At 38.5% G+C, this 27125-nt stretch overlaps 1 protein-coding gene across 12 annotated transcripts in view; it reads right to left on the bottom strand.

Annotated features, from left to right (window-relative positions):
• Positions 1-27125, bottom strand: part of ZNF609 (zinc finger protein 609) — a 259999-nt gene that overhangs the window by 101485 nt on the left and 131389 nt on the right. For all 12 annotated transcript variants that reach the window (XR_007190679.2, XR_007190697.2, XR_007190678.2 and 9 more), the window contains one exon: positions 3577-3802. Coding sequence is in view for 9 of the 12 variants with exons in the window: in XM_026478297.4 (XP_026334082.1) it covers positions 3577-3802 (226 nt within the window). In the remaining 3 variants the exon portion in view is untranslated. The remainder of the gene's footprint in view (positions 1-3576; positions 3803-27125) is intronic.

The raw sequence follows: 27125 nt of genomic DNA, 5'->3' as shown, positions 1-27125 counted from the left end.
AGACCTGAGCTGAGATGAGACCAAGAGTTGGACACTTAACCAACTGACCCACCCAGGTGCCCCTGTTATTTTTATTTGAACTGAGGTGGGACAAAATGAAATCAGGTGGAATCAGACCTCTGCATAAGTGCTAAGTCTCAAAAAAAAACCAAAGAAAACATTTCAAGTTACACTTGGGTCTTAAAAGTCCTAAGGTGGAGCCTAGTCAAGGAGGATCTTTGCAGTGCTGGCTGAATTATGAGCAGCCTAAAAAGAGATGGAATCTGCAGGAATTTAAAAATGTCTCCAAGGCAAGGTCTGCACTGAGATAGGGAAGAAAGAAGCACACTGCAGGATAGGCAGGCAAAGAAACCAGGAAGAATTGAGGCCCTGACCCCTACACCTGTTCTCAGCAAGGTGGCTCAGTTCTACAAGGACCTCATGATCTTCCATTTCCCTCAGAGGCCAAGCATTCACAGCTTCTCTCTAAGCTCTAAGGATTTTTCCATTTGAAGATAGTAGTTTGCCGGGCAAAGAGACAGACAGAAGTACAAAGAGTCGGGTGGCAGACAAAAAGCCTAGAAGGCTGAAGGATTTTTTTTTTCTAAAGTATCTGTATATAGTTCTTATTATTAACTTGAGGACTGACTCAGTATGCTAGATCTTAGAGATCTGCAGAGAATGATCTTTGCAGGAAATCTCTGTCACCTGAAGATGAAAAGGAATGTAAACCAACTCTGATCCCAATTCAGACCTTTGCCAACTGACGGTTCAGGTGAAGGCCCTCTGGGAGGGCGAGAAAGCAGAGTACAGTGTATAATTGCAGAACAGTTCTCTTTCCCTTGTGATGAATGAAAAAGAAAGAGGAGAGGTATTAAGCCCTGAAACACAATATAGTAAGTGGGAAAAAATATGGTATTAAAAGGAGGAGACCTAAAAATCTTACAGATATAAATAGAGTGATCTCACTACCTGGTGACAATATTTATTATGAGTTTCAAACGAGAAGGTCTAGAATTTTGTAAAGTATTTGATATGGTTTCTAAGTTCAAACAATACTACAATATCCATTAGGTATATGTTAACATAGATCTAGAAATGACAAGGACTAGATATAAGCATTCATTCATTCAAACATTTTTGAGGGCCTACTATAGATGCCAAATGTTAACCATTAGATATATTCAATGTTGAGCAAAAGAGAGTCTCTGAGCTCAAAGAATTCTAAGACAGTGCAAGAGATAGATGGTATTAGAAAAATAGAATTATATAACATTATGAACTGTGATAACTATTGTGAAATAAAATGCAGGGTACATTCCGGGGCGCCTGGGTGGCACAGCAGTTAAGCGTCTGCCTTCGGCTCAGGGCGTGATCCTGGCATTCTGGGATCGAGCCCCACATCAGGCTCCTCTGCCGGGAGCCTGCTTCTTCCTCTCCCACTCCCCCTGCTTGTGTTCTCACTCTCGCTGGCTGTCTCTCTGTCAAATAAATAAATAAAATCTTAAAAAAAAAAATGCAGGGTACATTCTAAATGTGCAACAGGGGAACTTGGTAATAAGCTGCCAGGTACAACCAGAGAGCTTTTCAGAGGAAATAATTAAAAAATTTTTTTGTGTGTGCTAACATCCCCTTGACAGGAAGGGAGAACAGGGATGCTTAGATTAAAAAAGTATCCATTGTTCTCAGGAGAGTGAGAGGGTTAGCCTCACTTTCCTGCAAAGTTTTCATCAGGTTCACATATATGAAAAGCATCCTGCCCTTGGAGAAAAGTCACCATCATAAAGATGGATAGAAAAATAGGCAGGAAACTGATGTCTTCTATCTTCAATATATTGAGGTAATAGGCCCCAAAGGTTGCTTGGTGTCACAGAACTGTGGTCTGGACATGTTTGTCATTCCAACAGACTCTGTGGCTGTTTAGATGTTTGGCCATAGGCAGATGACATTTTTAAAATTAGAGATAGGGGCGCCTGGGTGGCACAGCGGTTAAGCGTCTGCCTTCAGCTCAGGGCGTGATCCCGGCGTTCTGGGATTGAGCCCCACATCAGGCTTCTCTGCTAGGAGCCTGCTTCTTCCTCTCCCACTCCCCCTGCTTGTGTTCCCTCTCTCGCTGGCTGTCTCTCTCTGTCAAATAAATAAATAAAATCTTTAAAAATAATAAAATAAAATAAAATAAAATAAAATAAAATAAAATTAAAATAAAATAAAATTAGAGATAGTCACTTGTGATTTCCAGATTGTATACTGAATACATTACACACCCAGAATCAACCTCTAGGGTCAACTTCTTTCTCCATTGTCTCTGCATTGATTTCTAACACAATAGGATTTTTTAAAAATTATTTATTTATTTATTTTTTTGCATTATGGTCTCAGGCACACAATAAAGCCTCATCAGCAATGTTATTCTGAAAGCTGAAGCTTTACTATATTGCTGTTTAACAATGAGAAAGCTAAAAACACAGAATTCTTAACATGTATCACCTCAATGCCTACTGCATGGTAGACTTTAAATAAATACTGAATCACAACAAAACATTCAGAAGAACAGACTATGATTTGAATGACCACAATGAAACGCCTGAATTTCCATGGGCAAACTGACAAAATAGCTTATGATAATTAGAGATAATGAGCTGTGTTCCTCTGGGCCTCTAAACTCCAGAGTGGGGATGCTTTGAAAGTCTGGTTACTGATGCAGAGACCTGATGGGACCCTGAGGCCCAGCCTCTCTAAACCACACATACTTTAACAAGAACTTGGATTCTTCATAAAAAGAATGTATACGCTGCAATCGAATTGCCACAGATGGTACCAAGGGATCAGAAATACCTGGTTAAGTCCCTTTACACCCCTATTTTTTCAGGTTTATGAACTTCCAAAATAGAAGAGATTCTGTTCTCAGGGGCAAATGCAACGTACAAGAAGCCTGGATGGTAGCCTCGGGCAGAAGCACCCTACAGTGAGCCAACTGCTTAGTGGATGCCTGAGAACAAGACCATGTAAACATTTCCCCTGTTGCCTAGGCCTATAAAATCTGTACTAAGTGACAGATGCATGAAGTGGCGTGGGTGGTTGGGCAATGAGGCAACCAGTGGGAAGGAGCTGGCTGCACCTCCAGGTGTTAAAAATGCAAGAGTTGCATATTCAATGAGCCAACACTAAGTCAATTTAAGAGTGACTGTTTTCCATTTCCTTGACTCCCACAGCTGTCCTTTCATTACTTTTTTCTCTTCAAGTCTGACCCAAAAGTTCATTTACATTCAAATTCTCCCATATAAAATGATAAAGAGGAATATGGAGAGTATAGACACAGTTTGAATTACCTGGCTAGCACTTACCAAACAACTGCTTAAATACCAGGGCCAACATTGTTGAATGATATGAAGGGGAGATAATTAATTTTAAAAAGTGGCAATTTTGAGAAGCTGGACGATTTTACTAAGAAGTTTGCTGCGATCCTCTGGATAGGTATCACAAGCAGACTATGGTCACTTGAGACTCCTAATAAATACTTGGTGTTATTTACAACGATAAGCCCATGTTGGCAGAAGCAGGTTAAGAAGGGATGGGACAGTCACGCATAGCACTTACCGTCTTCTGTTTCCTGCCACACAATGCCCTCGAGGTTGACGCTTGTCCCAGGTTCACAGGGGCCCAGGCACTCAGGCTCTGTAGCTAGAGCCACATCACATGTGTTGACCCCAACTGATCGGGTACGAACCATGATCTGCTCACAGGGGGATGAGATGTCATTACTGACCACTGGTACCAAAAGGTGCAGTGGCAGCACTGCTGGTGTAGAGACAGGGGACTCCATCTGTGAGGGAAGAAAAGGAATAGCTGAGTTGCAGAGAGAACATTTAGAGGAAATACCTTCTCTATATTTAATCTAGTCCTACATTCTTTCCTGCCAGTGTGGAAGGCTCTAAAATATAAGACTTTGGTCCTTCCTTTCAAGTTCCAGCTCGTGATACCACTACAAATCTAGTGGTTTATATGAGTGCACCCTGTGGTAGGAGAAGCTCTATTTCTTATTAATGATCTTCCTCATAAACTGTGCTTAGCTAAAAGTGTATTTAAAAATCCTGTCTCGAAGAAAGAGAAATTAAGGAGTCGATCCCATTTACAATTGCACCCAAAACCATAAGATACCTAGGAATAAATCTAACCAAGAGACAAAGGATCTGTACTCAGAAAACTATGAAAGAAATTGAAACTCATGAAAGAAATTGAGAAGACACAAAGAAATGGAAAAATGTTCCATGCTCATGGATTGGAAGAACAAATATTGCAAAAATGTCTATGCTACTTAGAGCAATCTACACATTCAATGCAATCCCTATCAAAATACTATCAACTTTATTTTCACAGAAATGGAACAAATAATCCTAAAATTTGTATGGAACCAGAAAAGACCCCGAATAGCCAGAGGAATGTTGAAAAAGAAAACCAAAACTGGTGGCATCATAATTCCAGACTTCAAGCTCTATTACAAAGCTGTAATCATCAAGAGAGTATGGTACTGGCACAAAAACAGACACATAGATCAATGGAACAGAACAGAGAACTCAGAAATGGACTCTCAACTCTATGGTCAACTAATCTTCGACAAAGCAGGAAAGAATATCCAATGGAAAAAAGGCAGTCTCTTCAACAAATGGTGTTGGAAAAATTGGACAGCCACATGCAGAAGAATGAAACTGGACCGTTTCCTTACACCATACACAAAAACAGACTCAAAATGGATGAAAGACCTGAATGTGAGACAGGAATCCATCAAAATCCTTGAGGAGAATACAGGCAGCAACCTCTTTGACCTCGGTCGCAGCAACTCCTTCCTGGATACATCGCCAAAGGCAAGGGAAAGCAAGGGCAAAAATGAACTATTGGGACTTCATAAAGATAAAAAGCTTTTGCACAGCAAAGGAAACAGTCAACAAAACCAAAAGAAAACTGACAGAATGGGAGAAGATATTTGCAAATGACATATCAGATAAAGGGCTAGTATCCAAAATCTATAAAGAACTTATCAAACTCAACACCCAAGGAACAAATAATCCAATCAAGAAATGGGCAAAAGACAGGAACAGACATTTCTGCAAAGAAGACATAAAAATGGCCAACAGACACATGAAAAAGTGCTCACCATCACTCGGCATCAGGGAAGTACAAATCAAAACCACAACGAGATACCACCTCACACCAGTCAGAATGGCTAAAATTAACAAGTCAGGAAACAACAGATGTTGGCGAGAATACGGAGAAAACGGAACCCTCCTACACTGTTGGTGGGAATGCAAGCTGGTGCAGCCACTCTGGAAAACAGCATGGAGGTTCCTTAAAAAGTTGAAAATAGAGCTACCCTATAACCCAGCAATTGCACTACTGGGTATTTAACCCAAGGATACAAAAGTAGTGATCTGAAGGGACCCCTGCACCCCAATGTTTATAGCAGCAATGTCCACAATAGCCAAACTATGGAAAGAGCCGAGATGTCCATCGACAGAAGAATGGATAAAGAAGATGTGATGTACACACACACACACACACACACACACACACACACACACAGAGGAATATTATGCAGCCATCAAAATGAAATCTTACCATTTGCAATGACATGGGTACTAGACATAATATTAGAGGGTATTATGCTAAGTGAAATAAGTTAATCAGAGAAAGACAATTATCATATGATCTCACTGATATGTGGAATTTGAGAAACAAGGAAGAGGATCATAGGGGAAGGGAGGAAAAAATGAAACAAGAAGAAACCAGAGAGGGAGACAAACACATAAGAGACTTTTAATCTGGAGTAGAGGGCGTTGGGAGGGATGGGGTGGCTGGGTGATGGACATTCGGGAGGGTATGTGTTGTGGTGAGTTCTGTGCATCGTGTAAGACTGATGAATCACAGACCTGTACCCCTGGAACAAATAATACATTATATGTTAATAATAAAAAGAAAAGTTAAAAAAAATCCTGTCTCATTTAAAAATCTCTAGTGATAGAGAACCAGGTCCAGATTTCAACAGTATTAAAGCAAACAGACTGATGAAAAAGAAAAGGCTTCTAAGGCATGTTCTACTGCCACCGCTGTGTTTCCCACTAATCTATCGTTTGACAAATAATACATGTATAAAATCCAAGAATATGGATAGCTATAAAGAAGGGGAGAAAATATCCAGATCGTAGAAATGTCACTTCAAGAAGACTAGAGCTTTAATTCATCTTTAGCTAAAAGGACATCTACTTAAAAGTTACGGGAGGGCTAGGAGCAACCTGATAGGGGTTTCTAACCCTTAGAGATTACAACAGCTACCGGTTAATGAGAATGGCATTTTGGAGCATGAATCCAACATCAAATTAACTTTAAGAAACAGCAGGTGCTGTTACTATCTAGAAGCCAATTCATGGCAGTCTGCAGATGAAGTTGATTACACACACAGAGACAGAAATAGGTGAACACAAGAACCAGCAATCTACCTCTAAAACTAGAACCTCTCACAAGAATGCAATTACCTAGAAACCAAAAATTCAAAATACCCAGAATTAAAAATTGTAATAAAGAGGGTAATAATACCTTAACTCTTTAAATCCTAGCATTTATCAGACTGATGAAAGTACTGAGTCTGTAGTGCCCAGATCCTAACTGAACAGTGTCCTGCATATGCAAAAGCACTCAATTTACACACTGACTAGTCTTCCCTGAAGATTAAGTATGATACCAATCAACAGACCCAGAAAATGAGAGTAAGGACAGTGACTTTCTTCCCCTTGTGAAAGACTTTTTTCTTTTTTTTTTTATAAGATTTTATTTATTTATTCGACAGAGATAGAGACAGCCAGCGAGAGAGGGAACACAAGCAGGGGGAGTGGGAGAGGAAGAAGCAGGCTCACAGCAGGAGAGCCTGATGTGGGGCTCCATCCCAGATCGCCGGGATCACGCCCTGAGCTGAAGGCAGACGCTTAACCGCTGTGCCACCCAGGCGCCCCCGTGAAAGACTTTTTAAAAAGATTTATTTATTTTGAGAGTGAGCAAGCACAAGTGAGTGGGGGAGGGGCAGAGGGAAAAATTCTCAAGTAGACTCCCCCCCCACCAAGCCCAGAGCCCTACCCCGAGATCATGACCTAAGCTGAAATCAAGAGTCAAACACTCAACTGACTGAGATACCCAGGTGCCCCACAAAGGATTTTTTTAGTCCAGTTTGAATGTATTCCTTCAATGGACCTATATCCAGAGAGCCACTATTGCATCCATAATCCAAGCTGCTGGACAGTTCTCCAACAGAACTCTGGTTTTACTGAATGACCACCGCTCAACCTATAATCCACCTCCCTTCTCTTAACACATACATTCCCCCCCTCTGCCACACACACTCCTGGTCTCAGTACTACTCTAGAAGCTGAGATCTGGGTATTGCCTCTACTCTCCTCAGTTAGCTCTCCCTTCTTGGCTTAGAAGTCACTGCTATTTGTGAATCATCACTGTCAGAGTCCACTGAATTGCTAGAACACGGATTCTGATGAATTCTGGTCCCTGAGAGGCTGCCAAAACATTATCCTTACCTGCTTGTTGTCACGCACCCACCTCCCCCCGCCCCCCCAACCCTGTACTTCTCTAACTTCACCTCTTTCATAAAATGAAAGTCAAAGCCTGTATAATGAATTTTCTGCATCAGGGTCAATGCCAAAGGCATCTTTGCTTTCTTTTTGCACTTCTGAAAATCAGGCATTGATCATTTAATTTGGCAACCTTCTTGGGATGTGGTAATCCCTGAAACACCTGTAAAATTTCTATGCACAAATTTGAAAGTAAAAACACAGAAAAAGTAAGCTCAACTCTCTACTACCCCTGTGTATGGCCGGAATCTGGGTCTAACCATCAAGCCCTTTCAGGAATGCTTCAAGAAGGTAGCTCATAACTCTTTAGAAAGAAAATTTCCTGGAGATTTTACCCTCAAGAATTACTAAAAAGAATATTAGAGACAGAGTACACAGATCATCTTTACCCTAGGCCTCATGTCTGTTTTTCTTTTTTTTTTCTCCTGGGGAAGAACTGAGACAAAAACAATTTCACAGTCAGTATGTGTGTTTCCTTTGCTTGTAGTTTGTTGTCTTTTCTGTATCATCCTTCTCCTAGCAAGAGAAATTCCCGCAAGGTCCTCTTTCTTGGACACAGATTAGCCTGAATCTTTAGGTCACTCCTCTGAACTTTCTGACTGTCTTGCTTAAGCATGTCCTGTTGTTAATCTGTTCCATCACTGAGGCAGCAATCCTAAACACAGAAGGAGGTAAGTCCCCAGGGAGTCTCTCTCTCTCTCTCTCTCTCTCTCCCTCTCTCTCTCTCTCTCACACACACACACACACACACTCTTTCTCTCTCTTTTTTTCTCTCTCTCTCAGCCATCAAGGGCAGCTGTATTCTAGAAGTGGTTTCATTTCCTGCTAGGTTATTCAGTGCCTCTGGGAGGCCAAGAAGAAGGGAAGAAAGAAGGGAAGTGTTACCACTAACACTGTAAATAAAGCCAAGCCCCCAGTTCTGTACTGACAGACCCAGAAAACATCTAAGATGTAAGTAGGAGACACCCTTGTTGCATTGTTTGCCAGATTAAACCCTGCTACAGAATACATATAGAGAAGGGACTTAGCAGAAATGATTAGTTAGAAAAACAGAATATACAAAGAGCCGATTAACATGTATATGCACCAAACTACTCTTACTAATCAGAGGTACTAAGTACAATTCAGATCTCTGTTTGTGTGAAGATGAATTTATTTAGTCAGTTAATTAAAAGAGATTTTGGTGGGTAGGAAGAAGTAAAGAAATACACCTATGGTTTGGAACTATTCAGTTTCCTACTTTGCAACAGAAATCAGAGGAGAAATCACAGAGTAGCACAATAATGTTTAATTACAGCTCTAGCTCTGCTAATTACCGTTTGGTCACATCTATAATCTACATTAAGCCATAGCGCATAATAAGCAGCTCTGTGATATTCATCTAATAACCTAGGTGGCTTTATGGGATTTCATATTCTACTATTCACTGGAACAAACACAGCTTCATTTACCACTCTCCAGGAGAGGATAAAAATCAGAAAAGGACTTACTTTGCCACCTTTCCCATATACCTAGGATGCAAGAGCAGGAATTGTCAGGAGACTGGAGCCAGCAGGGAAAATTGAGTAACAGGCATATAAAAAGTTAAGGTCATTAAATACCTTAACAGCTACAACAACAATAAAAGCCGGGCCAATTCTCTGCCTCTGAAATGCTAAAGTGTTGGTTGGGGAGGGGGGGCGGCTCCTGGGACTCAGTGAATGGAGAGATAAACAACAAAACAAAAGAAAAACCTGAAAAGAGAGAATTTAAAGATGGAAATATCTTAAGTTTCCCAACAGTCATGCCCTTTATCTTTTAATGATACTTCTTTTCAATTCACCTTTAGATATCACTCTTAATAACACCTATTAGAGATCTAAGTGCTGATAGGCAGGTGATGCAGAAATGAGACCTGGAAAGAATAAAGAAAGGCCAGAGCCATTAATCTCCCCTCAAAAAGTAATTATACACTGACTTCAGCTGCCTCCCACACATGAGAGGAACTGATGGAAGAAAAATTTCAAGGCTGCAACATAATTTCGGGGATAGAAAGTACAGCGAAGAAATATTTGGGACAGATCTTTCCCCCTGCCCTTCACAAATATGAGTCTGATACCTTCACCTTCACAGTCAAAGGCAGAGAGAAAGATGGTTCCACTGATACCCGCGGTAACTCTAAGAAACTCCCTTTATCCAAGACTGAAAGATAATTGAAGATAATGGTTAGATAAATGTTCAGATTTATTCAGAATGATTGAATAAGATTATACAGAAAGTAGAATGTCATCAAATATACTGAATACTATATTAATAATATGTTCTCTTTCTTTGATAATTCCAAAGGTCCTTCAAGATTTTATAGTGACTCAGCATCAGCAATACTAACAATAATCTAGATTCCTGATTCATGGATAAACATATAAGTACTCCCCTAAAAAACTTGGTTTACAACATTTTTATTGTGGTTTTGTTTTGTTTTTGGGAGAGCACGCAAATGTGGGGGAGAGGGAGAGAATCCTGAACAGGTTCCACACTCAGCATGGAGCCCAACATGGGGCTCAATCTCAAGACCCTGAGATCATGACTGAGTGGAAATCAAGAATCCAATGCTTAACCAACTGAGCTACTCAGGTGCCCCTATGGTGGGTTATTAAAAAGAACTGGTATTTATTTAAAATTCCACTTATCAGTTTTATTTTTTTTAGACAGAGAGCATGGTGGGGAGGGGCAGAGGGAAAGAATCCCAAGCAGACTGCATGGTGAGCAGGGAGCCTGACAGGGCAATGGGGGCGGAGGGGCGCTTGATCCCATGACTGCAAGATCATGACCTGAGACGAAATCAAGAGTCAGATGCTCAACTGCTGAGCCACCCAGGCAACCCCTATTTATCAATTTATTATGTTATTTGTCTCTCAAATTAAAATACAGAGGAAAAAAAACCTCAGCTATTTGAACTGCCTCCTGTTGACTGACACTTTGAGATAAAATAAATTTACTGTATTTTTTTAATAATTAAAGATTATCTTTGCTTATCCTGGAAGATCAGTAACTGCTTATTTGCAAGAGCCTAGAAGGTAGAAATCACAAAGTAACTGAGGATGGAAAGAGAAATCTGAATTCCTCCTTTCCACAAAGCTCTTAACAGAATATAACAGAACATTCCAAGTAAATCACAAAACAACACAACATTTAAGTATTAGTGAAGGAGGAAATCATCCCCTTTTCAAACACTCTTTGACCCAGACTGTTGGAAGGAAGAAGGAAAAAGAAAGCATAGACTGCGGGTCTGCTGAGCTTCCAGATTTCACTTAAGCTTGCTTTGAAAAAGAATTTGATTGTAACTCTGGTTAATTTCCAAGACATCTTGTAGCAGAAGGCAAGGAGGAAAAAGTGAAGAAAAGTGAAGAAAGACAAGGTAGCTGGCACCACAACCAGTCATCAAATAGTTCTTTGAAGCTGCATATTCTGCTATTCACAGACGACTTACTTTAGCACTCAATTTTAACCAATCAGCCTGGCTGAGGTCAGCAGTGAAGGCTGCTCCAGTTTGTACTAGAAAATGCAAGTGCAAGTGAACATATAATCTGAAGACTGCAAGACTAGCCATAGGGAGGTCTCCTGCAATGATCCCTATCGAATCTCAGGCTCAAATCCAAAAGGCCACTTCTGGTAAAGAAGACATAGCAGATCACATGACCCTAAAATTCAAGCCTAACTTCCCAGTGTGTGGGAATGGATATATTATTCTGGAAATTTAACAAAGGAAGAAAATCTCATAAATGAAATCAATGCATAACACAAATCACATGGCAGTGTCCATTACAGTGGCAAAAGTTTTTTGTTGAGAGAAGCATCTATTCTGCTCTTCTAAGTCTTCTCACAGCATAATCTTATGCCTGCCTGCTTGAAATTCACCACATTTTTCCTTCAGCAAAGCTATTAATTTTGCAGCTGATGAGTGATGATAGGGACCTAAGTACTACCTCTATTTTTTTTTCTTCCACAGAAGGTTGATGATCCCTCCCATTCCTGTATTGTTCCAAGGGAAGCACTAGAATTAGCTTTTCAAGAATAAAGAATGAGAAAAATTCATTCTTTGGCTGCAACTACTTCCTCTCCTAAACACAATTCTTCCTTCCTTTCTCATTTCCTAAAAAGTCAGGGCTGGAGCTTGTCATCTATACTCCATTCTCTAACCCCATAGGATATAAAAACAAACAAGAAAATAAACAAAAAATAAGGGGCGCCTGGGTGGTTCAGATAGTTGAGTGTCTGCCTTCAGCTCAGGTCATGATGTCTGGGTCTTGGAATCAAGCCCCACGTCAGGGTCCCCGCTCAGCGGAGAGATTGCTTCTCCCTCTCCTGCTGCCTCTCCCCACTACTCGTGCTCTGTCTCAAATGAATACATAAAATCTTAAACAAAACAAAACTAAACAAACAAAAATAACCCACAGACAAAATAAGGTGAATACAACAGAAAGCTTAAGTCTTTTTTCTGAATCATTCAGAATCACAGATGTCAGTAGAAAAGTCTTAATTTAACCTATATCATGGATGGACCAAATTGTACTAAAGAACCTAATCATCATTCATATTGATGGTCCTATGAGAAAACATGAGAATTCTAAATTAAGACATCACAAACCACATCTTGTTCTGTAGTAGCTTGGGAAGGAGAAATGGGAATGATTCTCCCTGCTTCAAGTCAGCTGTTTTTAAATATTTGGTCTTGGGAAACCTTTATAGTCTTAAAAAGAGAACCTTACAGAGCTTTTATTTATGTAGGCTTTATCAACTAGCATTTACTGTATTAGAAATTAGAAGTGAAAGATTCTAATATGTACTAATTAACTTGTTTAAAACAGCTAATGATTGAGGGTTGCCTGGGTGGCTCAGTGGGGAGTTGGCTTGAGATTCTTTTTCCCTCCGTCTCTGCTCCTCCCCCTGCTTGTGCACGCTCTCAAATAAATAAATAAATAAATAAATAAATAAAATCTAAAAAAAAAAAAAGGAATCACCAATGATTTTGAAATGACAAAATTAGAGACACACAGATGTGTTCTGGTGGGAGGTAGAGGGTTTGAGTATGGTTAGAAAGGGCAACACAAGGGATCCTTATAGCAATGGAGATGTACTGTATTTTGACTGTGTGGTAAACAACCCAAGCCTACACATGTGATCAAATCGCACAGAATTAAACACACACACATACACACACACAGAGAGAAACATACACAAGTGAGCACAAGTAAAATGGGAGAAATCTTAACAAGATAGGTGGATGGCATTGATGTCAATATTCCCTTTGCAATACTGTACTGTATCTCTGCAAGGTGTTACCATTAGGGGAAACTAGGTAAAGGGTACATGAGATCTCTCTGAATTATTTATTACAACTGTTAATTATCTCAAAATAAAAAGATTAACAAAAAACTGAAGACCCCAACGAGCTCTGATGTGGAATATATGTACTGATATTCACTATACTAGCACTTAAAAAGAAAAAATTGGATATGCATTAACTTGCTTAAAATGAAACTTAAAAACTTATTATGTACAAATATATGTAATATTTTAAATAAAAATAGCTATGATTTTCCAAAAGAAAGGGAAAAAAGAGCAGTGGCATTGATTTACATTTTGTAAATCTCTTCAATGGCTGGTTTAATAGAAGACTGCTAGATTCTTTTTTTTTTTTTTTTAAGATTTTATTTATTTATTTGACAGAGAGAGACAGCCAGTGAGAGAGGGAACACAAGCAGGGGGAGTGGGAGAGGAAGAAGCAGGCTCCTAGCGGAGGAGCCTGATATGGGGCTCGATCCCAGAACGCTGGGATTACGCCCTGAGCTGAAGGCAGACGCTTAATGACTGTGCCACCCAGGCGCCCCAAGACTGCTAGATTCTTATGTCTGTTTCTGCATTCAATCTGTTGGTGAAATGTGTTGAACTATATAAAGAAAACTGGCCTCACACAGATTTTATATAGTATTCTTTTCAGATAATTGTGGTTATTCTCTGATATGACACCAAAACTGAACAAATGATAGTTCTTAAAGGTTAGTGGCAACGTGGAATCTGAAAGTATATCGATGAATTTTTTGTACTCTGTTACATTATAATCCATTGGTCTGTCTAGTACTTTGAATGCTTCTTCTACCCATGCATGATTTTTAACATATATTAGTCATTTGGAAAATACTGGTTCACTGAGTTGTACAGCTCTTTCAAATACTGACACATTCCATTAATACACAAAAGTCATATTTGCGGATATTGCCTCTGAGCTCATCAGAAAATCCTTTATGTATTGGCAGGCTGTCAAACTAATGGGGGGGGGGATACAAATTTTCTAAAATTACAATGTTTGCTTGAAAGGTCATATTTTATCATTAATAACAAATAGTGTCGATTGTTTTCCTTGGAGTAACAGGCTCATTTCATTTACTTTTAAGAAAATGTCTGCCAAATACCCAACTCTGAATACCTATACTTTTAGTGGTACTTTCAAGTAAAAATGACATTCCATATAAAAAAACTGGCTAGGTCAACTTGCAACTTAATTGCAAAAGTGCCTTACCTAGAGAAAAATACCATACTTTGGCATGCAGCAGAAGTCCTTTATGTGTACGTACCATTTTGTCACATAGAATATAAAATGACATGTACTCAAAAGGTGAGATTTTATATACATATATAAAGATATTTTAAAGATAAACTGCCTTTTTAAAGACAGCTTTTTTCAACATTTTGACCTCCTTCACTCATTTCTCCTACCCCTACTCCCTGCTTCTGGCAACTGTTAATTTCTGTTTTGAGCTTCTTTTAAAAAAGATTCCACATATAAGAGAGATCATGTGGTGTTTGTCTTTCTTTGTCTGACTTATTTCACTTAGCACAATGCCCTTGAGGTCCATTCACGTGGTCACAGATGGCAGGATTTCCCCCACTTTTTTTTAAAGGCTGATTTTTTGTTTTTTATTTAAGTATAGTCGACATAGGAAAATGATAAGATTTAATTTTTTTGTGTGGCCAAATAATATTCCACTGTATATATACACCATGTCTTCTTTATCCATTCCCCCACTGATGGACTCTTAGGTTGTTTCCTTATCTTGGCCACTGTAAGTAATGCTGCAATAAACATGGGGGTACTTATAACTTTCATGATTTTATTTTCTTCAGATAAATACCTAGATTAAAATTGCTGGATCACATCGTAGTTCTATTTTTACTTTTTTGAGGAACTTCCGTATGTTTTTCATAGTGGCTGCACCAATCTACTTTCCCACCAACAGTGAACTTTTTTCCACTTCCTAACCAGTATTTGTTACTCCTTGTCATTTTGGTAATAGCCATTCTCACAGGTGTGAAGTGATAACTTCATTTTAGGTTTTGATTTGTACTTCCCTGATGATTAATGATGCTGAACATCTTTATACACACACACACACACACACACACCCGTTGCCCATCTGTATGTCTTCTTTGAAAAAATGTCTATTTAGATCTTCTGCCCAGTTTTTAAGAGGATCCTTCCTTCCTTCCTTCCTTCCTTCCTTCCTTCCTTCCTTCCTTCCTTCCTTCCTTCCTTCCTTCCTTCTTTTGCTGTTGAGTTGTATGAATTCTTCTTACATTTTGGATATTAGCCTCTTATCAGATATATATGCTTTGCAAATATTTTCTCCTATTCAAAGGTTGTCTTTCATTTTGTTGTTAGTTTCCTTTGCTGTCTAGTTTTTTATTTTAATGTCGTTCTACTTGTTTATTTTTCCTTATGTTGCTTTTGCTTTTGGTGTCAGATTTTTAAAAAATCATTGCCAAGACTTATGTCAAAGAGCTTACTGCCTATGTTGTCATCTAGGAGTTTTAAGGTTTCAGGTTTTACATTCAAGTCTTAAATCCATTTGGGGTTAATTTTTGTGAATGTTGTAAGATGGTGTTCAAGTTTCATTCTTTTACAAATGGCTATCCAATCTTCCCAACACCATTTACTGAAGAGACTGTTCTTTCCCCATTGTATGTGCTTGGCTCCTTTGTCATAAATTAATTGACTGTACATGCTTGGGTTTATATCTGGGCTCTCTATTCTGTTCCCTGTTCCAATGATCTATTGTTTCTACGCCAATACCATTCTGTTTTAATTACTGTAGCTTTTTAATGGTGCTTAAAATCAGGGAGCATGATGCCCCCAGCTTTGTTCTTCTTTTTCAAGATTGCTTTGGCTGTTGGGGTCTCTTGTGGTTCCACACAAATTTTAGGATCATTTGTTCTAGTTCCATGAGAAATGCCATTGGAATTTTGATAGTGATTACACTGAATTTGTAGACTGCTTTAGGTAGTATGAACATTTTAATGATACTGAGTCTGCCAAGCCATGAACATGGAATATTTTTCCATTTATTTGTCTTGTCTTTAATTTTTTCATTAATGTCTTGTAGTTTTTAATATATAGGTCTCTCACCCCCTTGGTTAAATTTAGTCCTAGCAGGGCACCTGGGTGGCTCAGTCGTTAAGCGTCTGCCTTCGGCTCAGGGCATGATCCCTGAGTCCTGGGATCGAGCCCCACATCAGGCTCCTCTGCTGGGAGCCTGCTTCTTCCTCTCCCACTTCCCCTGCCTGTGTTCCCTCTCTCACTGGGTCTCTCTCTCTCTCTCTATCAAAGAAACAAATAAAATCTTAAAAAAAAAAAATTAGTCCTAGCTATTTTATGCTTTCTGATGCAACTGGAAATGGGATTGTTTTCTTAAATTTCTCTTTCTGATATTTTGTCATTAGTGTATAGAAATGCAACAGGCTTTTGTATTGATTTTGTATCCTGCAAATTTACTGAATTCATTTATTAGTTCCAACAATTTTTTAATGGAGTCTTCAGGGTTTTCTATATATATTATGTCATTTGCAAATAATGACAGGTTTTTTTTTTTTTTTTTACTTCTTCCTTTCCAATCTGGATGTCTTTTATTTCTTTTTCTTAAATAATTGCTCTGGCGAGGGCTTCCAATGCTATGTTGAATAAAAGAGGCAAGAGTGGGCATCCCTGTCTTGTTCCTGATCTTGGGAAAAAGCTTTAAGCTTTTCACCATTGAGTATGATGTTAGCTAAGGACTTGGTATATATGGCCTTTATTATGTTGAAGTACGTTCCCTCTCTACCCACTTCATTGAGCATTTTTATCATAATCGGATATTGAATTTTGTCATATGCTTTTCCTGCATCTATTGAGGTGATCATATAATCTTTACCCTTCTTTTTGTTTTGTTTTGTTTTTTAAAGATTTTATTTATTTATTTGACAGAGAGAGAGACAGCCAGCAAGAGAGGGAACACAAGCAGGGGGAGTGGGAGAGGAAGAAGCAGGCTCCCAGCAGAGGAGCCTGATGTGGGGCTCGATCCCATAACGCTGGGATCACGCCCTGAGCCGAAAACAGACGCTCAACGACTGAGCCACCCAGGCGCCCCTACCCTTCTTTTTGTTAATGTGTTGTATAACATTGACTGATTTTATGTTGAAATATCTTTGCATCCCTGGAATAAATCCCACTTGATCATGGTGTATGATACTTTTGAATTGTTGAATTCAGTTTGCTAAAATTTTGTTGAGGATTTTTGTACTCGTGTTTATCAGGGATAATGGCACATAATTTTCTTTTCTTATGGTGTCCTTGTATGCTTTGGCATCAAGGTAATGCTGGCCTCATAAAATGAGTTTGAAAGAGTTCCCTCCTCTTCTAAAAACAGTAAAGGTAGTGGATTAATCATATATAAAGCTAGTAAAAGGCTAAAAGACAAAAGTAGGAAACATAACTGTGATTACAATAATTAGTTAAGGGATACCCAAGATAAAAAGATGTAAATGTGACATCAACAACAAAACCTGGGTAGGGGGAGAGTAAAAATATTAAGCTCTGGAATGGGATCAACTTAAAATACACTGTTATGGGGTGCCTGGGTGGCTCAGTCGATTGAGCATCTGCCTTCGGCTTGGTAAATGACCCCAGGGTGCTGGGATCAAGCCCTGCCTCAGGCTCCCTGCTTAGCAGGGAGTCTGCTTCTCCCTCTCCTGCTCCCCCTGTTTGTGCTCTCTCTCTGCCAAATAAGTAAATAAAATCTTTTAAAAAAAATAGATGTTATAGATATAGGTTGTTATGTATGTAGGCCTCATGGTAACTGCAAAACAAAACCTACAGTAAACACACAAAAGAGAAAGAGAAAGCAATATAAGTATACCACTAAAGAAATTTATCAAACCACAAAGAAAGAGAGTAAGAGAAAAGAAAGGAACAGAGACGAACTACAGTAACAGCCACAAAACAAATAACAAATGGCAATAAGTACCTATCAATAATTACTTTAGTCTAAATTATTTTTATTTACTTTTTTAAAATTGAAGTATAGCTGACACACAATGGTATTAAGTATCAATAATTACTATAAATGTAAGTAGACTAAATTTTCCAATCAAAAGACATACAGAAGCATTCAGGATGAAAAAATAAGACTCATCTATATGCTACCTACAAAAGACTCACTTTAAATGTAAGAACACACACAGACTGTAAGTGAAGGGTTGGAAAAGATATTCTATGCAAACAGAAACCAAATGAAAGCTGGAGTGGTTATAACTCATACCAGACAAAACAGTTTTTCTTTATTCTTAAATAAACTCTATACCCAACATGGGACTTGAACTTAAAATCCCGAGATCAAGAGTCACAGCACCCCCAGACAAAACAGTCTTTAAAACAAAGAGACAAAGATGGGCATTATATGACAACCAGGTCAATCCAGCAAGAGGATATAATATTTGTAAATATTTATGCCAACAGAGGAGCACCTAACTATATAAAGCAAATATTAACAGACCTAGAGGGAGAACTAGCACGACAGGAACAGTAGAGGAGTTTACTACCCCACTTACATCAGTGGATAGATCATTCCAACAGAAAATCAATAAGGAAATATCAACCTTAAGTAACACTTTAGACCAGATGGAGTTAACAGATATATACAGAACATTCCATCCAAAAGCAACAGAATACACATTTTTTCAAGTGCATATGGAACATTTTCCAGGAGAGATCATATGTTAGACCACAAAACAAGTCTTTTTTTTTTTTAAAAGATTTTATTTATTTATTTGACAGAGATAGAGACAGCCAGCGAGAGAGGGAACACAAGCAGGGGGAGTGGAGGAGGAAGAAGCAGGCTCACAGCGGAGGAGCCCGATGTGGGGCTCGATCCCACAATGCCGGGGTCACGTCCCGAGCCAAAGGCAGACACTCAACTGCTGTGCCACCCAGGCGCCCTCACAAAACAAGTCTTAATAAAATTAAGAGGACTAAAATTGTATCAAGCATCCTTCCAACCACAATGGTATGAAACCAGAAACCAACTATAATAAGAAAACTGGAAAATTCACAAATGTGTGGAGATTAAACAACATGAACCACCAATGGGTTGAAGAAAGAAAAAATGAAAAGAGAAATAAAAAATACCTTGAGACAAATGAAAATGTAAATATACCAAAATTTGTAGGATTCCACAAAAGCATTAAGAGGGAAGTTTGTAGTAATAAAAATATCTACCATAAGAAATAAAAGTCTAGGGGCGCCTGGGTGGCACAGCGGTTAAGCGTCTGCCTTAGGCTCAGGGCGTGATCCCGGCGTTCTGGGATCAAGCCCCACATCAGGCTCCTCTGCTATGAGCCTGCTTCTTCCTCTCCCACTCCCCCTGCTTGTGTTCCCTCTCTCGCTGGCTGGCTCTCTCTCTGTCGAATAAATAAATAAAATCTTAAAAAAAAAAAAATAAAAGTCTTAAATAAACCACTTACCTAGGAACTAAAAACTAGAAGGAATTAGAAAAAGAGCAAATGAAGTACAAAGTTAGTAGAGGAAGTAGATTAGAGGAGAAATAAAGACTAAAAAGACCCATGAAATGAAGAGGTAGTTCTTTGAAAAGATATACAAAATTGACAAGATTTTAGCTATTCACAAGAGAGAGACACACAGAGACAGAGAGACAGAAAGGGAGAGAATTCAAATAAAATCAGAAATTAAAGAGGACATATTACAACTGACATCACAGAAATACAAAAGGTCATAAGAGACTTCTAAGGCTAATTATACGCCAACAAACTGAACAATCTAGAAGAAATGGATAAATTCTTAGAAACACATAACTTATCAAGACTGAGTCATGACAGAGTAAAAAGTGTGCACAGACCAATTACTAGTAAGGGAACTGAACCAATAATCAAAAACCTCCTAATGACCAAAAGTCCAGGACCATATACCTCCAATGGTGAATTCTACCAAACATTCAAAACTTAATACCAAACCTCAAACTCTTCCAAAATTTTTACTTTTACTCTGAGGGACAGCAGTTAAGAATGTGATGGCTAGTTGTACAATTTGGTGCCATTTATCTGATTTGTGCCAAGATACTAGCCATTTTACCCACCACTGCTTTTGCAGTTAGCAGTGCACGTCAGAGTTTGTCAACAGAGTGAAAAGGGCAAATAATGTCTTTTACTATCATTATGAAAATAATTCTGACCTAGAGAACCTCTGAAAAGCTCTCAGAGATATCTACAGGTCAGAGGATCATATTTTGAGAACAAATCAGGTTTCATGTTCTGGGACTGAAGAAGTGATCAGCTTTTCCAGAACCATATGCCCATCTGATTCCTGAAGAAAACTGGGATTCTGGTAGCCAGGAAGTTGAGGGGGACTGTGTTTAGTGGGCAAACAAGAGTGTCTGCCACAATGGGGCAGTTTGGAAGTAACGATGAAGGAAAAAGAGACGTGAAGGCAGGGAACATTATTAGCAAGAGGGGAGTAGGAAAGAATGCTCCTAGGATCCACAGACTATGCATTTTGTAAGTAACGGATGTTTACAAGTTAGGTAATAATAAATTTCAGTGGTTGGGCAATGAGTATTTTAAACATTCAGGAGAATGAAGAGCTCAGCTAATGGTTTAGAAAATGGACAAATAAATAATGGTCATTAGAGAGAAAACTGACCTTACCATTATGGGAGGAGGGAAAATCGGTCTCTCTAGTGACTATTTGTTTTCAAATTACCAAGGATAAGACTTCTTTGAAAATACAGCTTAGTAGTTCAGAAGTTAAACACACCATTATCTAAAAGAAAATTTAAAATGGGTCTTCAGTTAACCAGGAGCCATCATTTCCTATACAAGTCTTCCTTGTCTATGCTATTTAAACTAAAGGTATTAGAGATATAAAACTTCAAAGTGGTATGAAGGGTATTGTGCCGTATGGATTAACTCCTGATTATGGACACCTTAGCACTGTTGAACCAAGTGGGAAATGGCCATCTGCTTAGAAAGGCTTCATAGCCTAAGTGTCTCCCAGGTAATTTTATGTCCTAGAAGGTCACAGAATAGTGGGTGATTTTGTATAACAATGGGTAATTTCAATGAGACGTCATTCATTCTAAAGAAAGCACCTCAAACAACAAAGCTGATTTGGGTTCCTAGAGAGCATGTTTATACTATAGCATCTCATTTTCTATCACGTATATGTTCCTAAAAGAATATGCACAGAAAAATCATAGCATCATATTGTGGAAGAATCTTAAAGATCATCTAACTAACCACTCAAGGGTGAAATATTTTCCATAATGGGTAGTCATAAAAACCTTGTTCGAACTCCATCCCCACCCATGTGGGAGGAGAAAATAACCCTTACTCTACTGGGGTGGTTTAAAAGATTAAATTCTTTAATAGGGCAATTGCCTAGCAAAATGTATATAGTATTTTGGCAATCTCATTATTAGTTATTATTATAATATAATTATGTATATATTTATATTATATATAATTATAATCATAATAATATATATGATTATAATAATAATAAGTCATTATTATTCTAATAGTCAAGTCACCCTTGGAAGCTCATACTGAATTTCATAATTATTAAAACTCCCTAGATCTTTTCTACTCAAACTTTGAAAGACTTCTCTTTCATTCCTGACCCCTAGTTTCCTTTCCCAGAAGCAACTAATGTAATGCATATGCATTTGCTTGCTTATATGTAACTCCCTTTATTTTTTTAGACAAATGACAGTGTACTATATATACTGTTTTATACCTTGTAACAAAAATGTAGATAATGATTTTAAACGTTTTTAAACTTTAAATGCTCATCTTCCTAAAAGACATACTGGTTGAAATCTCAGCTCCATTTTTTTTTTAAAGATTTATTTGAGAGAGAGAGAGAGAGAGAGAGAGAGAGCAAGCCAGAGAAAGCATGAGTTGGGGAGACGGCAGAGGAAGAGGGAGAAGCAGACTCCCCACTAAGCAGGGAGCCCGACGTGGGGCTGGATCCCAGGACCCTGGGATCATGACCTGAGCTGAAGGCAGATGCTTAACTGACTGAGCCACCCAGGCTCCCCTCTCAGCTCTATTATTTAATAGCCGGGTAACCACAGACACAATATGCAATCTATTTTATTCTGTAAAATAAAAACATTAAGAGTACCTGTATTTCATACAGCCATTGTAGCAATTAATTAAATGTGAAGTGCTTACTAAACAGTGCCCAAGACACAGTAAAAGTTCAATAAATATTAGCCACCGCTGCTGATAGTAATAACAGTATCTTGTTAATTTAATTGTCTCTTAGTCTCTAATGACATTGTCAATTTCTACTCAGACATGCAATGCTTAAGCTCTCCATATGTAGTGGTTTGTCATGGTACAGTTTTGACTTTTTGTCATGCTTTCCCTTCCTCCTTCTGGAAGAGGAATTTCTCTTTTCTGTGAGAAATGCACTCCCCTAACCTCATTCCACTATAGCAGTGGGCTGAACTCTACACAAAATACATGAAGTAAGTTCTCCACAAACCATAGAAATTCTTTCTTCCTCTGGTACCTTAAGCTGGAAGGACTAAATTAAAACTGGAGCTGCCAATATCCATTTCTACTAATACATAACAAAGGCTTGACTAAGAATAAAGCCAATTCAGGGGAAAGGAGACTAGGGAAATGAGGAAAGACAGAATCCTTTTTTTTTTTATTTTTTAAGACTGTATTTATTTATTTGAGAGAGAGAAAGAGAGAAAGGAAGAGGGAGAACACAGAGGGAGAGTGAGAGAGAGAAGCTGACTCCTGGCTGGGCAGAGAGCTGGATGCAGGGCTCAATCCCAGGACCCTGAGATCATGATCCGAGCTGAAGGCAGATGCCCAACCAACTGAGCTACCCAGGAGCCCCTAGAATCCTGATGACATTATTTGAGTCCTTGCTGGAAACTAATCAACTCCATTTGTGGGAACATATAAATTCCTTGTTTGCTTAAACTAGCTTGAGCAAGGTTTCCACCACAATTGAAAAAGTCCTAACAACTATATATCACCCACAAACTTATATATCTAATTTATATTTAGTCATGGAACTTATAATAAAAATGTTGAACAAAACTAGACCAAAGGCAGAGTGTTGTGGTACACCACCTCCATCCTAGCTGACAAACACCTAGTAATCAATACTCTTTAAAATATAGCTCTTCAGCCAGCTATAAAGTCACCCAACTGTATCACCATCCAGTCCACATTTCATCAACATGTCATCAAATATCATAAAAGTCTTCTTCAAATTCCCTGAAGAAATCAAGGTACTCCAATCTATCTACCTACCCAACAACTGTATTGGGAACAGAGAGAGAGAGAGAGAAAGTTTACAGTACCTTGTTTAAGGACTTAATTTGGTTTCTAAAAAGCAAAAGTTTTCTGGATTCCTTTCTTCATTCAGAAATATTAAATAATTACCATGGTGTCAGGACAGTACTATGTCGAGTGATAAATCTTGGGGGAGGGACAGCGGGAGAGGGAGAAGCAGACGATGGGCTCGATTCCAGGACCCTGAGATCATGACCTGAGCCGAAGTCAGACACTTAACCGACAGAGCCACCCAGGTGTCCCTCAAAGCACTCTGTATGCATTCCTCAAAACCATCCACTGTGGTAATTAATATAGTAATATAGTATCTCCTTTTAAAAAAGTAAATGAAAATTTATTTTTACTCAAGTATAATTAACAAAGTGTTAGATTAGTTTCAGATGGACAATATGATTCAACAATTTCACACATTCTCGGTGCTCATCAAGATAAATATACTCTTTTTTTTTTTAAGATTTTATTTATTTGACAGAGAGAGACACAGCGAGAGAGGGAACACAAGCAGGGGAGTGGAAGAGGGAGAAGCAGGCTTCCTGCTGAGCAGGGAGCCCGATGCGGGGCTTGATCCCAGGACCCTGAGATCATGACCTGAACCGAAGGCAGACGCTTAACGACTGAGCCACCCAGGCGCCCCATTATACTCTTAATCCTCTTCACCTATTTCACTCCCACTCACCTCTCCTCTGGCAACCATCAGTTTGTTCACTATATTTAAAAGTCTGTTTTTTTGTCTCTTTTTTTCTTTGTTCGTTTCATAAATCCCACATATGAGTGAAATTACGTGGCATTTGTCTTTCTCTGACTTATTTCACTTAGCATAACATCCTCTAGGTCTATCTCCATTGTTGTAAATGGCAAGATTCCATTCTTTTTTATAGCTGAGTAATATTCCATTGTATATAAATGTGTGTGTGTGTGTGTGTCTGTATATACACATATACCACATCTTTATTGATTCATTTATTGATGGACACTTGGGTTGCTTCTCTATCTTGGCTATTGTAAATAATGCTGCACTAAACACAGGGGTGCATCTCTTTGACTTAGCATTTTCATTTTCCTTCAGTAAATACCCAGTAGTGGGATTATTCAATCATACAGTAATTCTATTTTTAATTTTTCAAGGAACCTCCATACAGTTTATGACAGTGGCTTCTCCACTTTGCATTCTCACCAAAAGTGCATGGGGTTCCTTTTTTACCACATCCTCGTTAAGTAGCCTTATTACTGGTATCCTTGCCTAACATTTGTTGTTTCTTGTGTTTTGAATTTTAGCTATTCTGACAGGTGTAAAGTGATATTTCATTGTGGTTTTAATAGTACCTTCCCTTAAAGATGAATGTACTAAGGCTAATCAGGTTAGGTAACTTGGCCAATGTCATACAGCTACTAAGTGATAAAACTGGGATTCAAACTCGGGCAGTTTGGTTCTAGAACTCATGCAGTAATAAAGAAGTGAGATTCAAACCTGGATGATGTCACAAGAAGTCAAGGGAAAAGGGAGTTTCAAGAAGAGAATGGGCTAGTGTTAAACAATCTTAGTAAGAAGTTGAAATTGCAGCAAAGGGTAAAGCACAGAAGCTAAGAAGCTAAACTGACTGCACTGGGTAAAGAAGAGCATGAAGTGGTGAAGGGAAGATAATTAGAATTTATTACGAGTCTACTGTGTGCCAGGATTTCTATATATGTTAGCTCATTAAATGTCCTAATTTCCCTAAGAAGTAGATGATAGCTTTGTTTGACAGAAAACAAACAGAGCCCTGGGAAGGTTAACTGATTTTTTCATAATTACTCAATTATTAAGTGGCAGGGCCAGGAGTTGAATCAAGGTATGTCTGACTCTGAAACTTATACTCTTCCCCTTTAAATGATGCTACTCCAAAGCAGCTTAGGCATGACCAGGAAGAAGAGTACAAATGACTCACAAACTATTTAACACTTTGTTCTAGGATTTTGCTAATGATTAATGTATAAGTTTAATGATCTATAATTTTGAAAATCTGGATATTTGCCTGTCCAATGTTCTCCTTCTGGTTCTCTCCCATTTGCCAGGATTCCCTAAACAAGAGGATCACTGACTCCACATGCAAATTTTTTCAGTATTTTCCAATATGATTAATTTGGATTTGGACACTTCCACTCCGTCAAAACTTAAGATGCTCTGTCACAGAGGAAAAAGGGTACTTGCTCCTTCGTAGTCCTCTGGTAAAGCAAACGTACCTTTTGTAAAAAGAACAAAGATTGTTAAAGAGTTTTAATCTATTTTTGGATCTGGGTTTGCACATTAGCTCTGGTAAATCCTTAGTTTCATATTTTGATTTTTGCTTAAAGTTGCATAATATGTTTCTGATTTTTCAGTATAAATACCCTCTGAAGTGAGACTGAAACATCTGTCATAACGCATTCATGCCTTGCTAAACTATATTTCATTTTTTAACAACTACTCCTTAGCTCAGCTCTTCTAAAAAAGACCAACAAAACCCCAAACACTAAATAACAACACTACATGAAATTTAGAATTTTGTAGAACATGCTTAACGTATGAGGCTCATGAAATCCTATAGAAATTGAGAGGGGCAATTCATCTTTCAAGGGATAGAAAGATTCTTAAATACCATAACTTAGTAAGACATCAGAGTACTCTGATATTGGAAAGAACTCTGTCCTTAAAAACGTCTTTAACCAAGGTAGTGCATTAGTCAAAGCCAACAATGTTAGAGTAACTATATTCTAGTTAAAGGTTTTTATTGCCTTTACTACTAAACATGGTCCTTTTTCTAATACAAATCCATTCAACCAAGTAATAAAATGGAGAATCACACAACTCTATAAGGCTCAGAAAAATAGATGTATCCTGCATTTGTAGAGTTAATACAAAGTTTATGTCCTTTCTTGCAAAACTTCATTTTAGATGGGAGGACAGACTGGTAAAAATATAATCACAATAAAGATGAACAAAGGGCTGCAAGTACCCTGCCCAGGTAGTGACTGCCAGAGGGAACAGAGAAGACTTCATAGTGGAGTGGACCTAGGGCATAAGTAAGAGTTTCCCAAGAAAAGAAGAATGCACACTCCACACAGAAGGAACAACCACTCAAAGGTGCATAAACAAGAACAAATATATTAAAAGAACTACAAGTTGCTAGATTTGGTTGGAATAAAGAGTGCAGGGAGAGTAAAATTTGGATTTAACTTTCCAGATATTAAGAAACTAGTAAGGAATTAAAACAAGGAAATAATGTTATCAGAGCTGTATATTTAAAGGTAAAATTAAGGGGCACCTGGGTGGCTCAGTCGTTAGGCATCTGCCTTCGGCTCAGGTCATGATCCCAAGGTCCTGGGATCGAGCCCCATATCGGGCTCCCTGCTCAGCGGGAAGCCTGCTTCTCCCTCTCCTGCTCCCCCTGCTGGTGTTCCCTCTCTCGCTGTGTCTCTCTTTCTGTCCAATAAATAAATAAAATCTTTAAAAAAAAAATTAAAGGTAAAATTAATGGAAGGCAGTAGACTAAAAGAGATCGAAAAGGAGGGCTCCTAGCTAGATGCCTGCTGCAATAAACCCAGTAAGTCGGAAGGAGGGGAATGACAGGAAGGATTCAAGAGACATCCAGGATGTATGAGCAACCTGACTTCATGAGACATCAGACATGTAGGTAATCTTAAAGGAGTCAGGCATGATTAGAATCTCAGGTTCAGATAGTTGAGAGATTATTCCACAAATATTTACTGAGCACCTAATACATGCCAGGCACTATTCTAAGTGCTCAGGATATGCTATAAACCAAACAGACGAAAATCCCAGTCTCTGGAGCTTAAATTCAAGTGGATGGTATCTTT

This window comes from Ursus arctos, unplaced genomic scaffold (assembly GCF_023065955.2).
Source record: "Ursus arctos isolate Adak ecotype North America unplaced genomic scaffold, UrsArc2.0 scaffold_28, whole genome shotgun sequence".
Classification (NCBI taxonomy): Eukaryota; Metazoa; Chordata; class Mammalia; order Carnivora; family Ursidae; genus Ursus; species Ursus arctos.
Note: the sequence above shows the minus strand (reverse complement) of the source record. Positions and strands in the feature narration are given on the sequence as shown.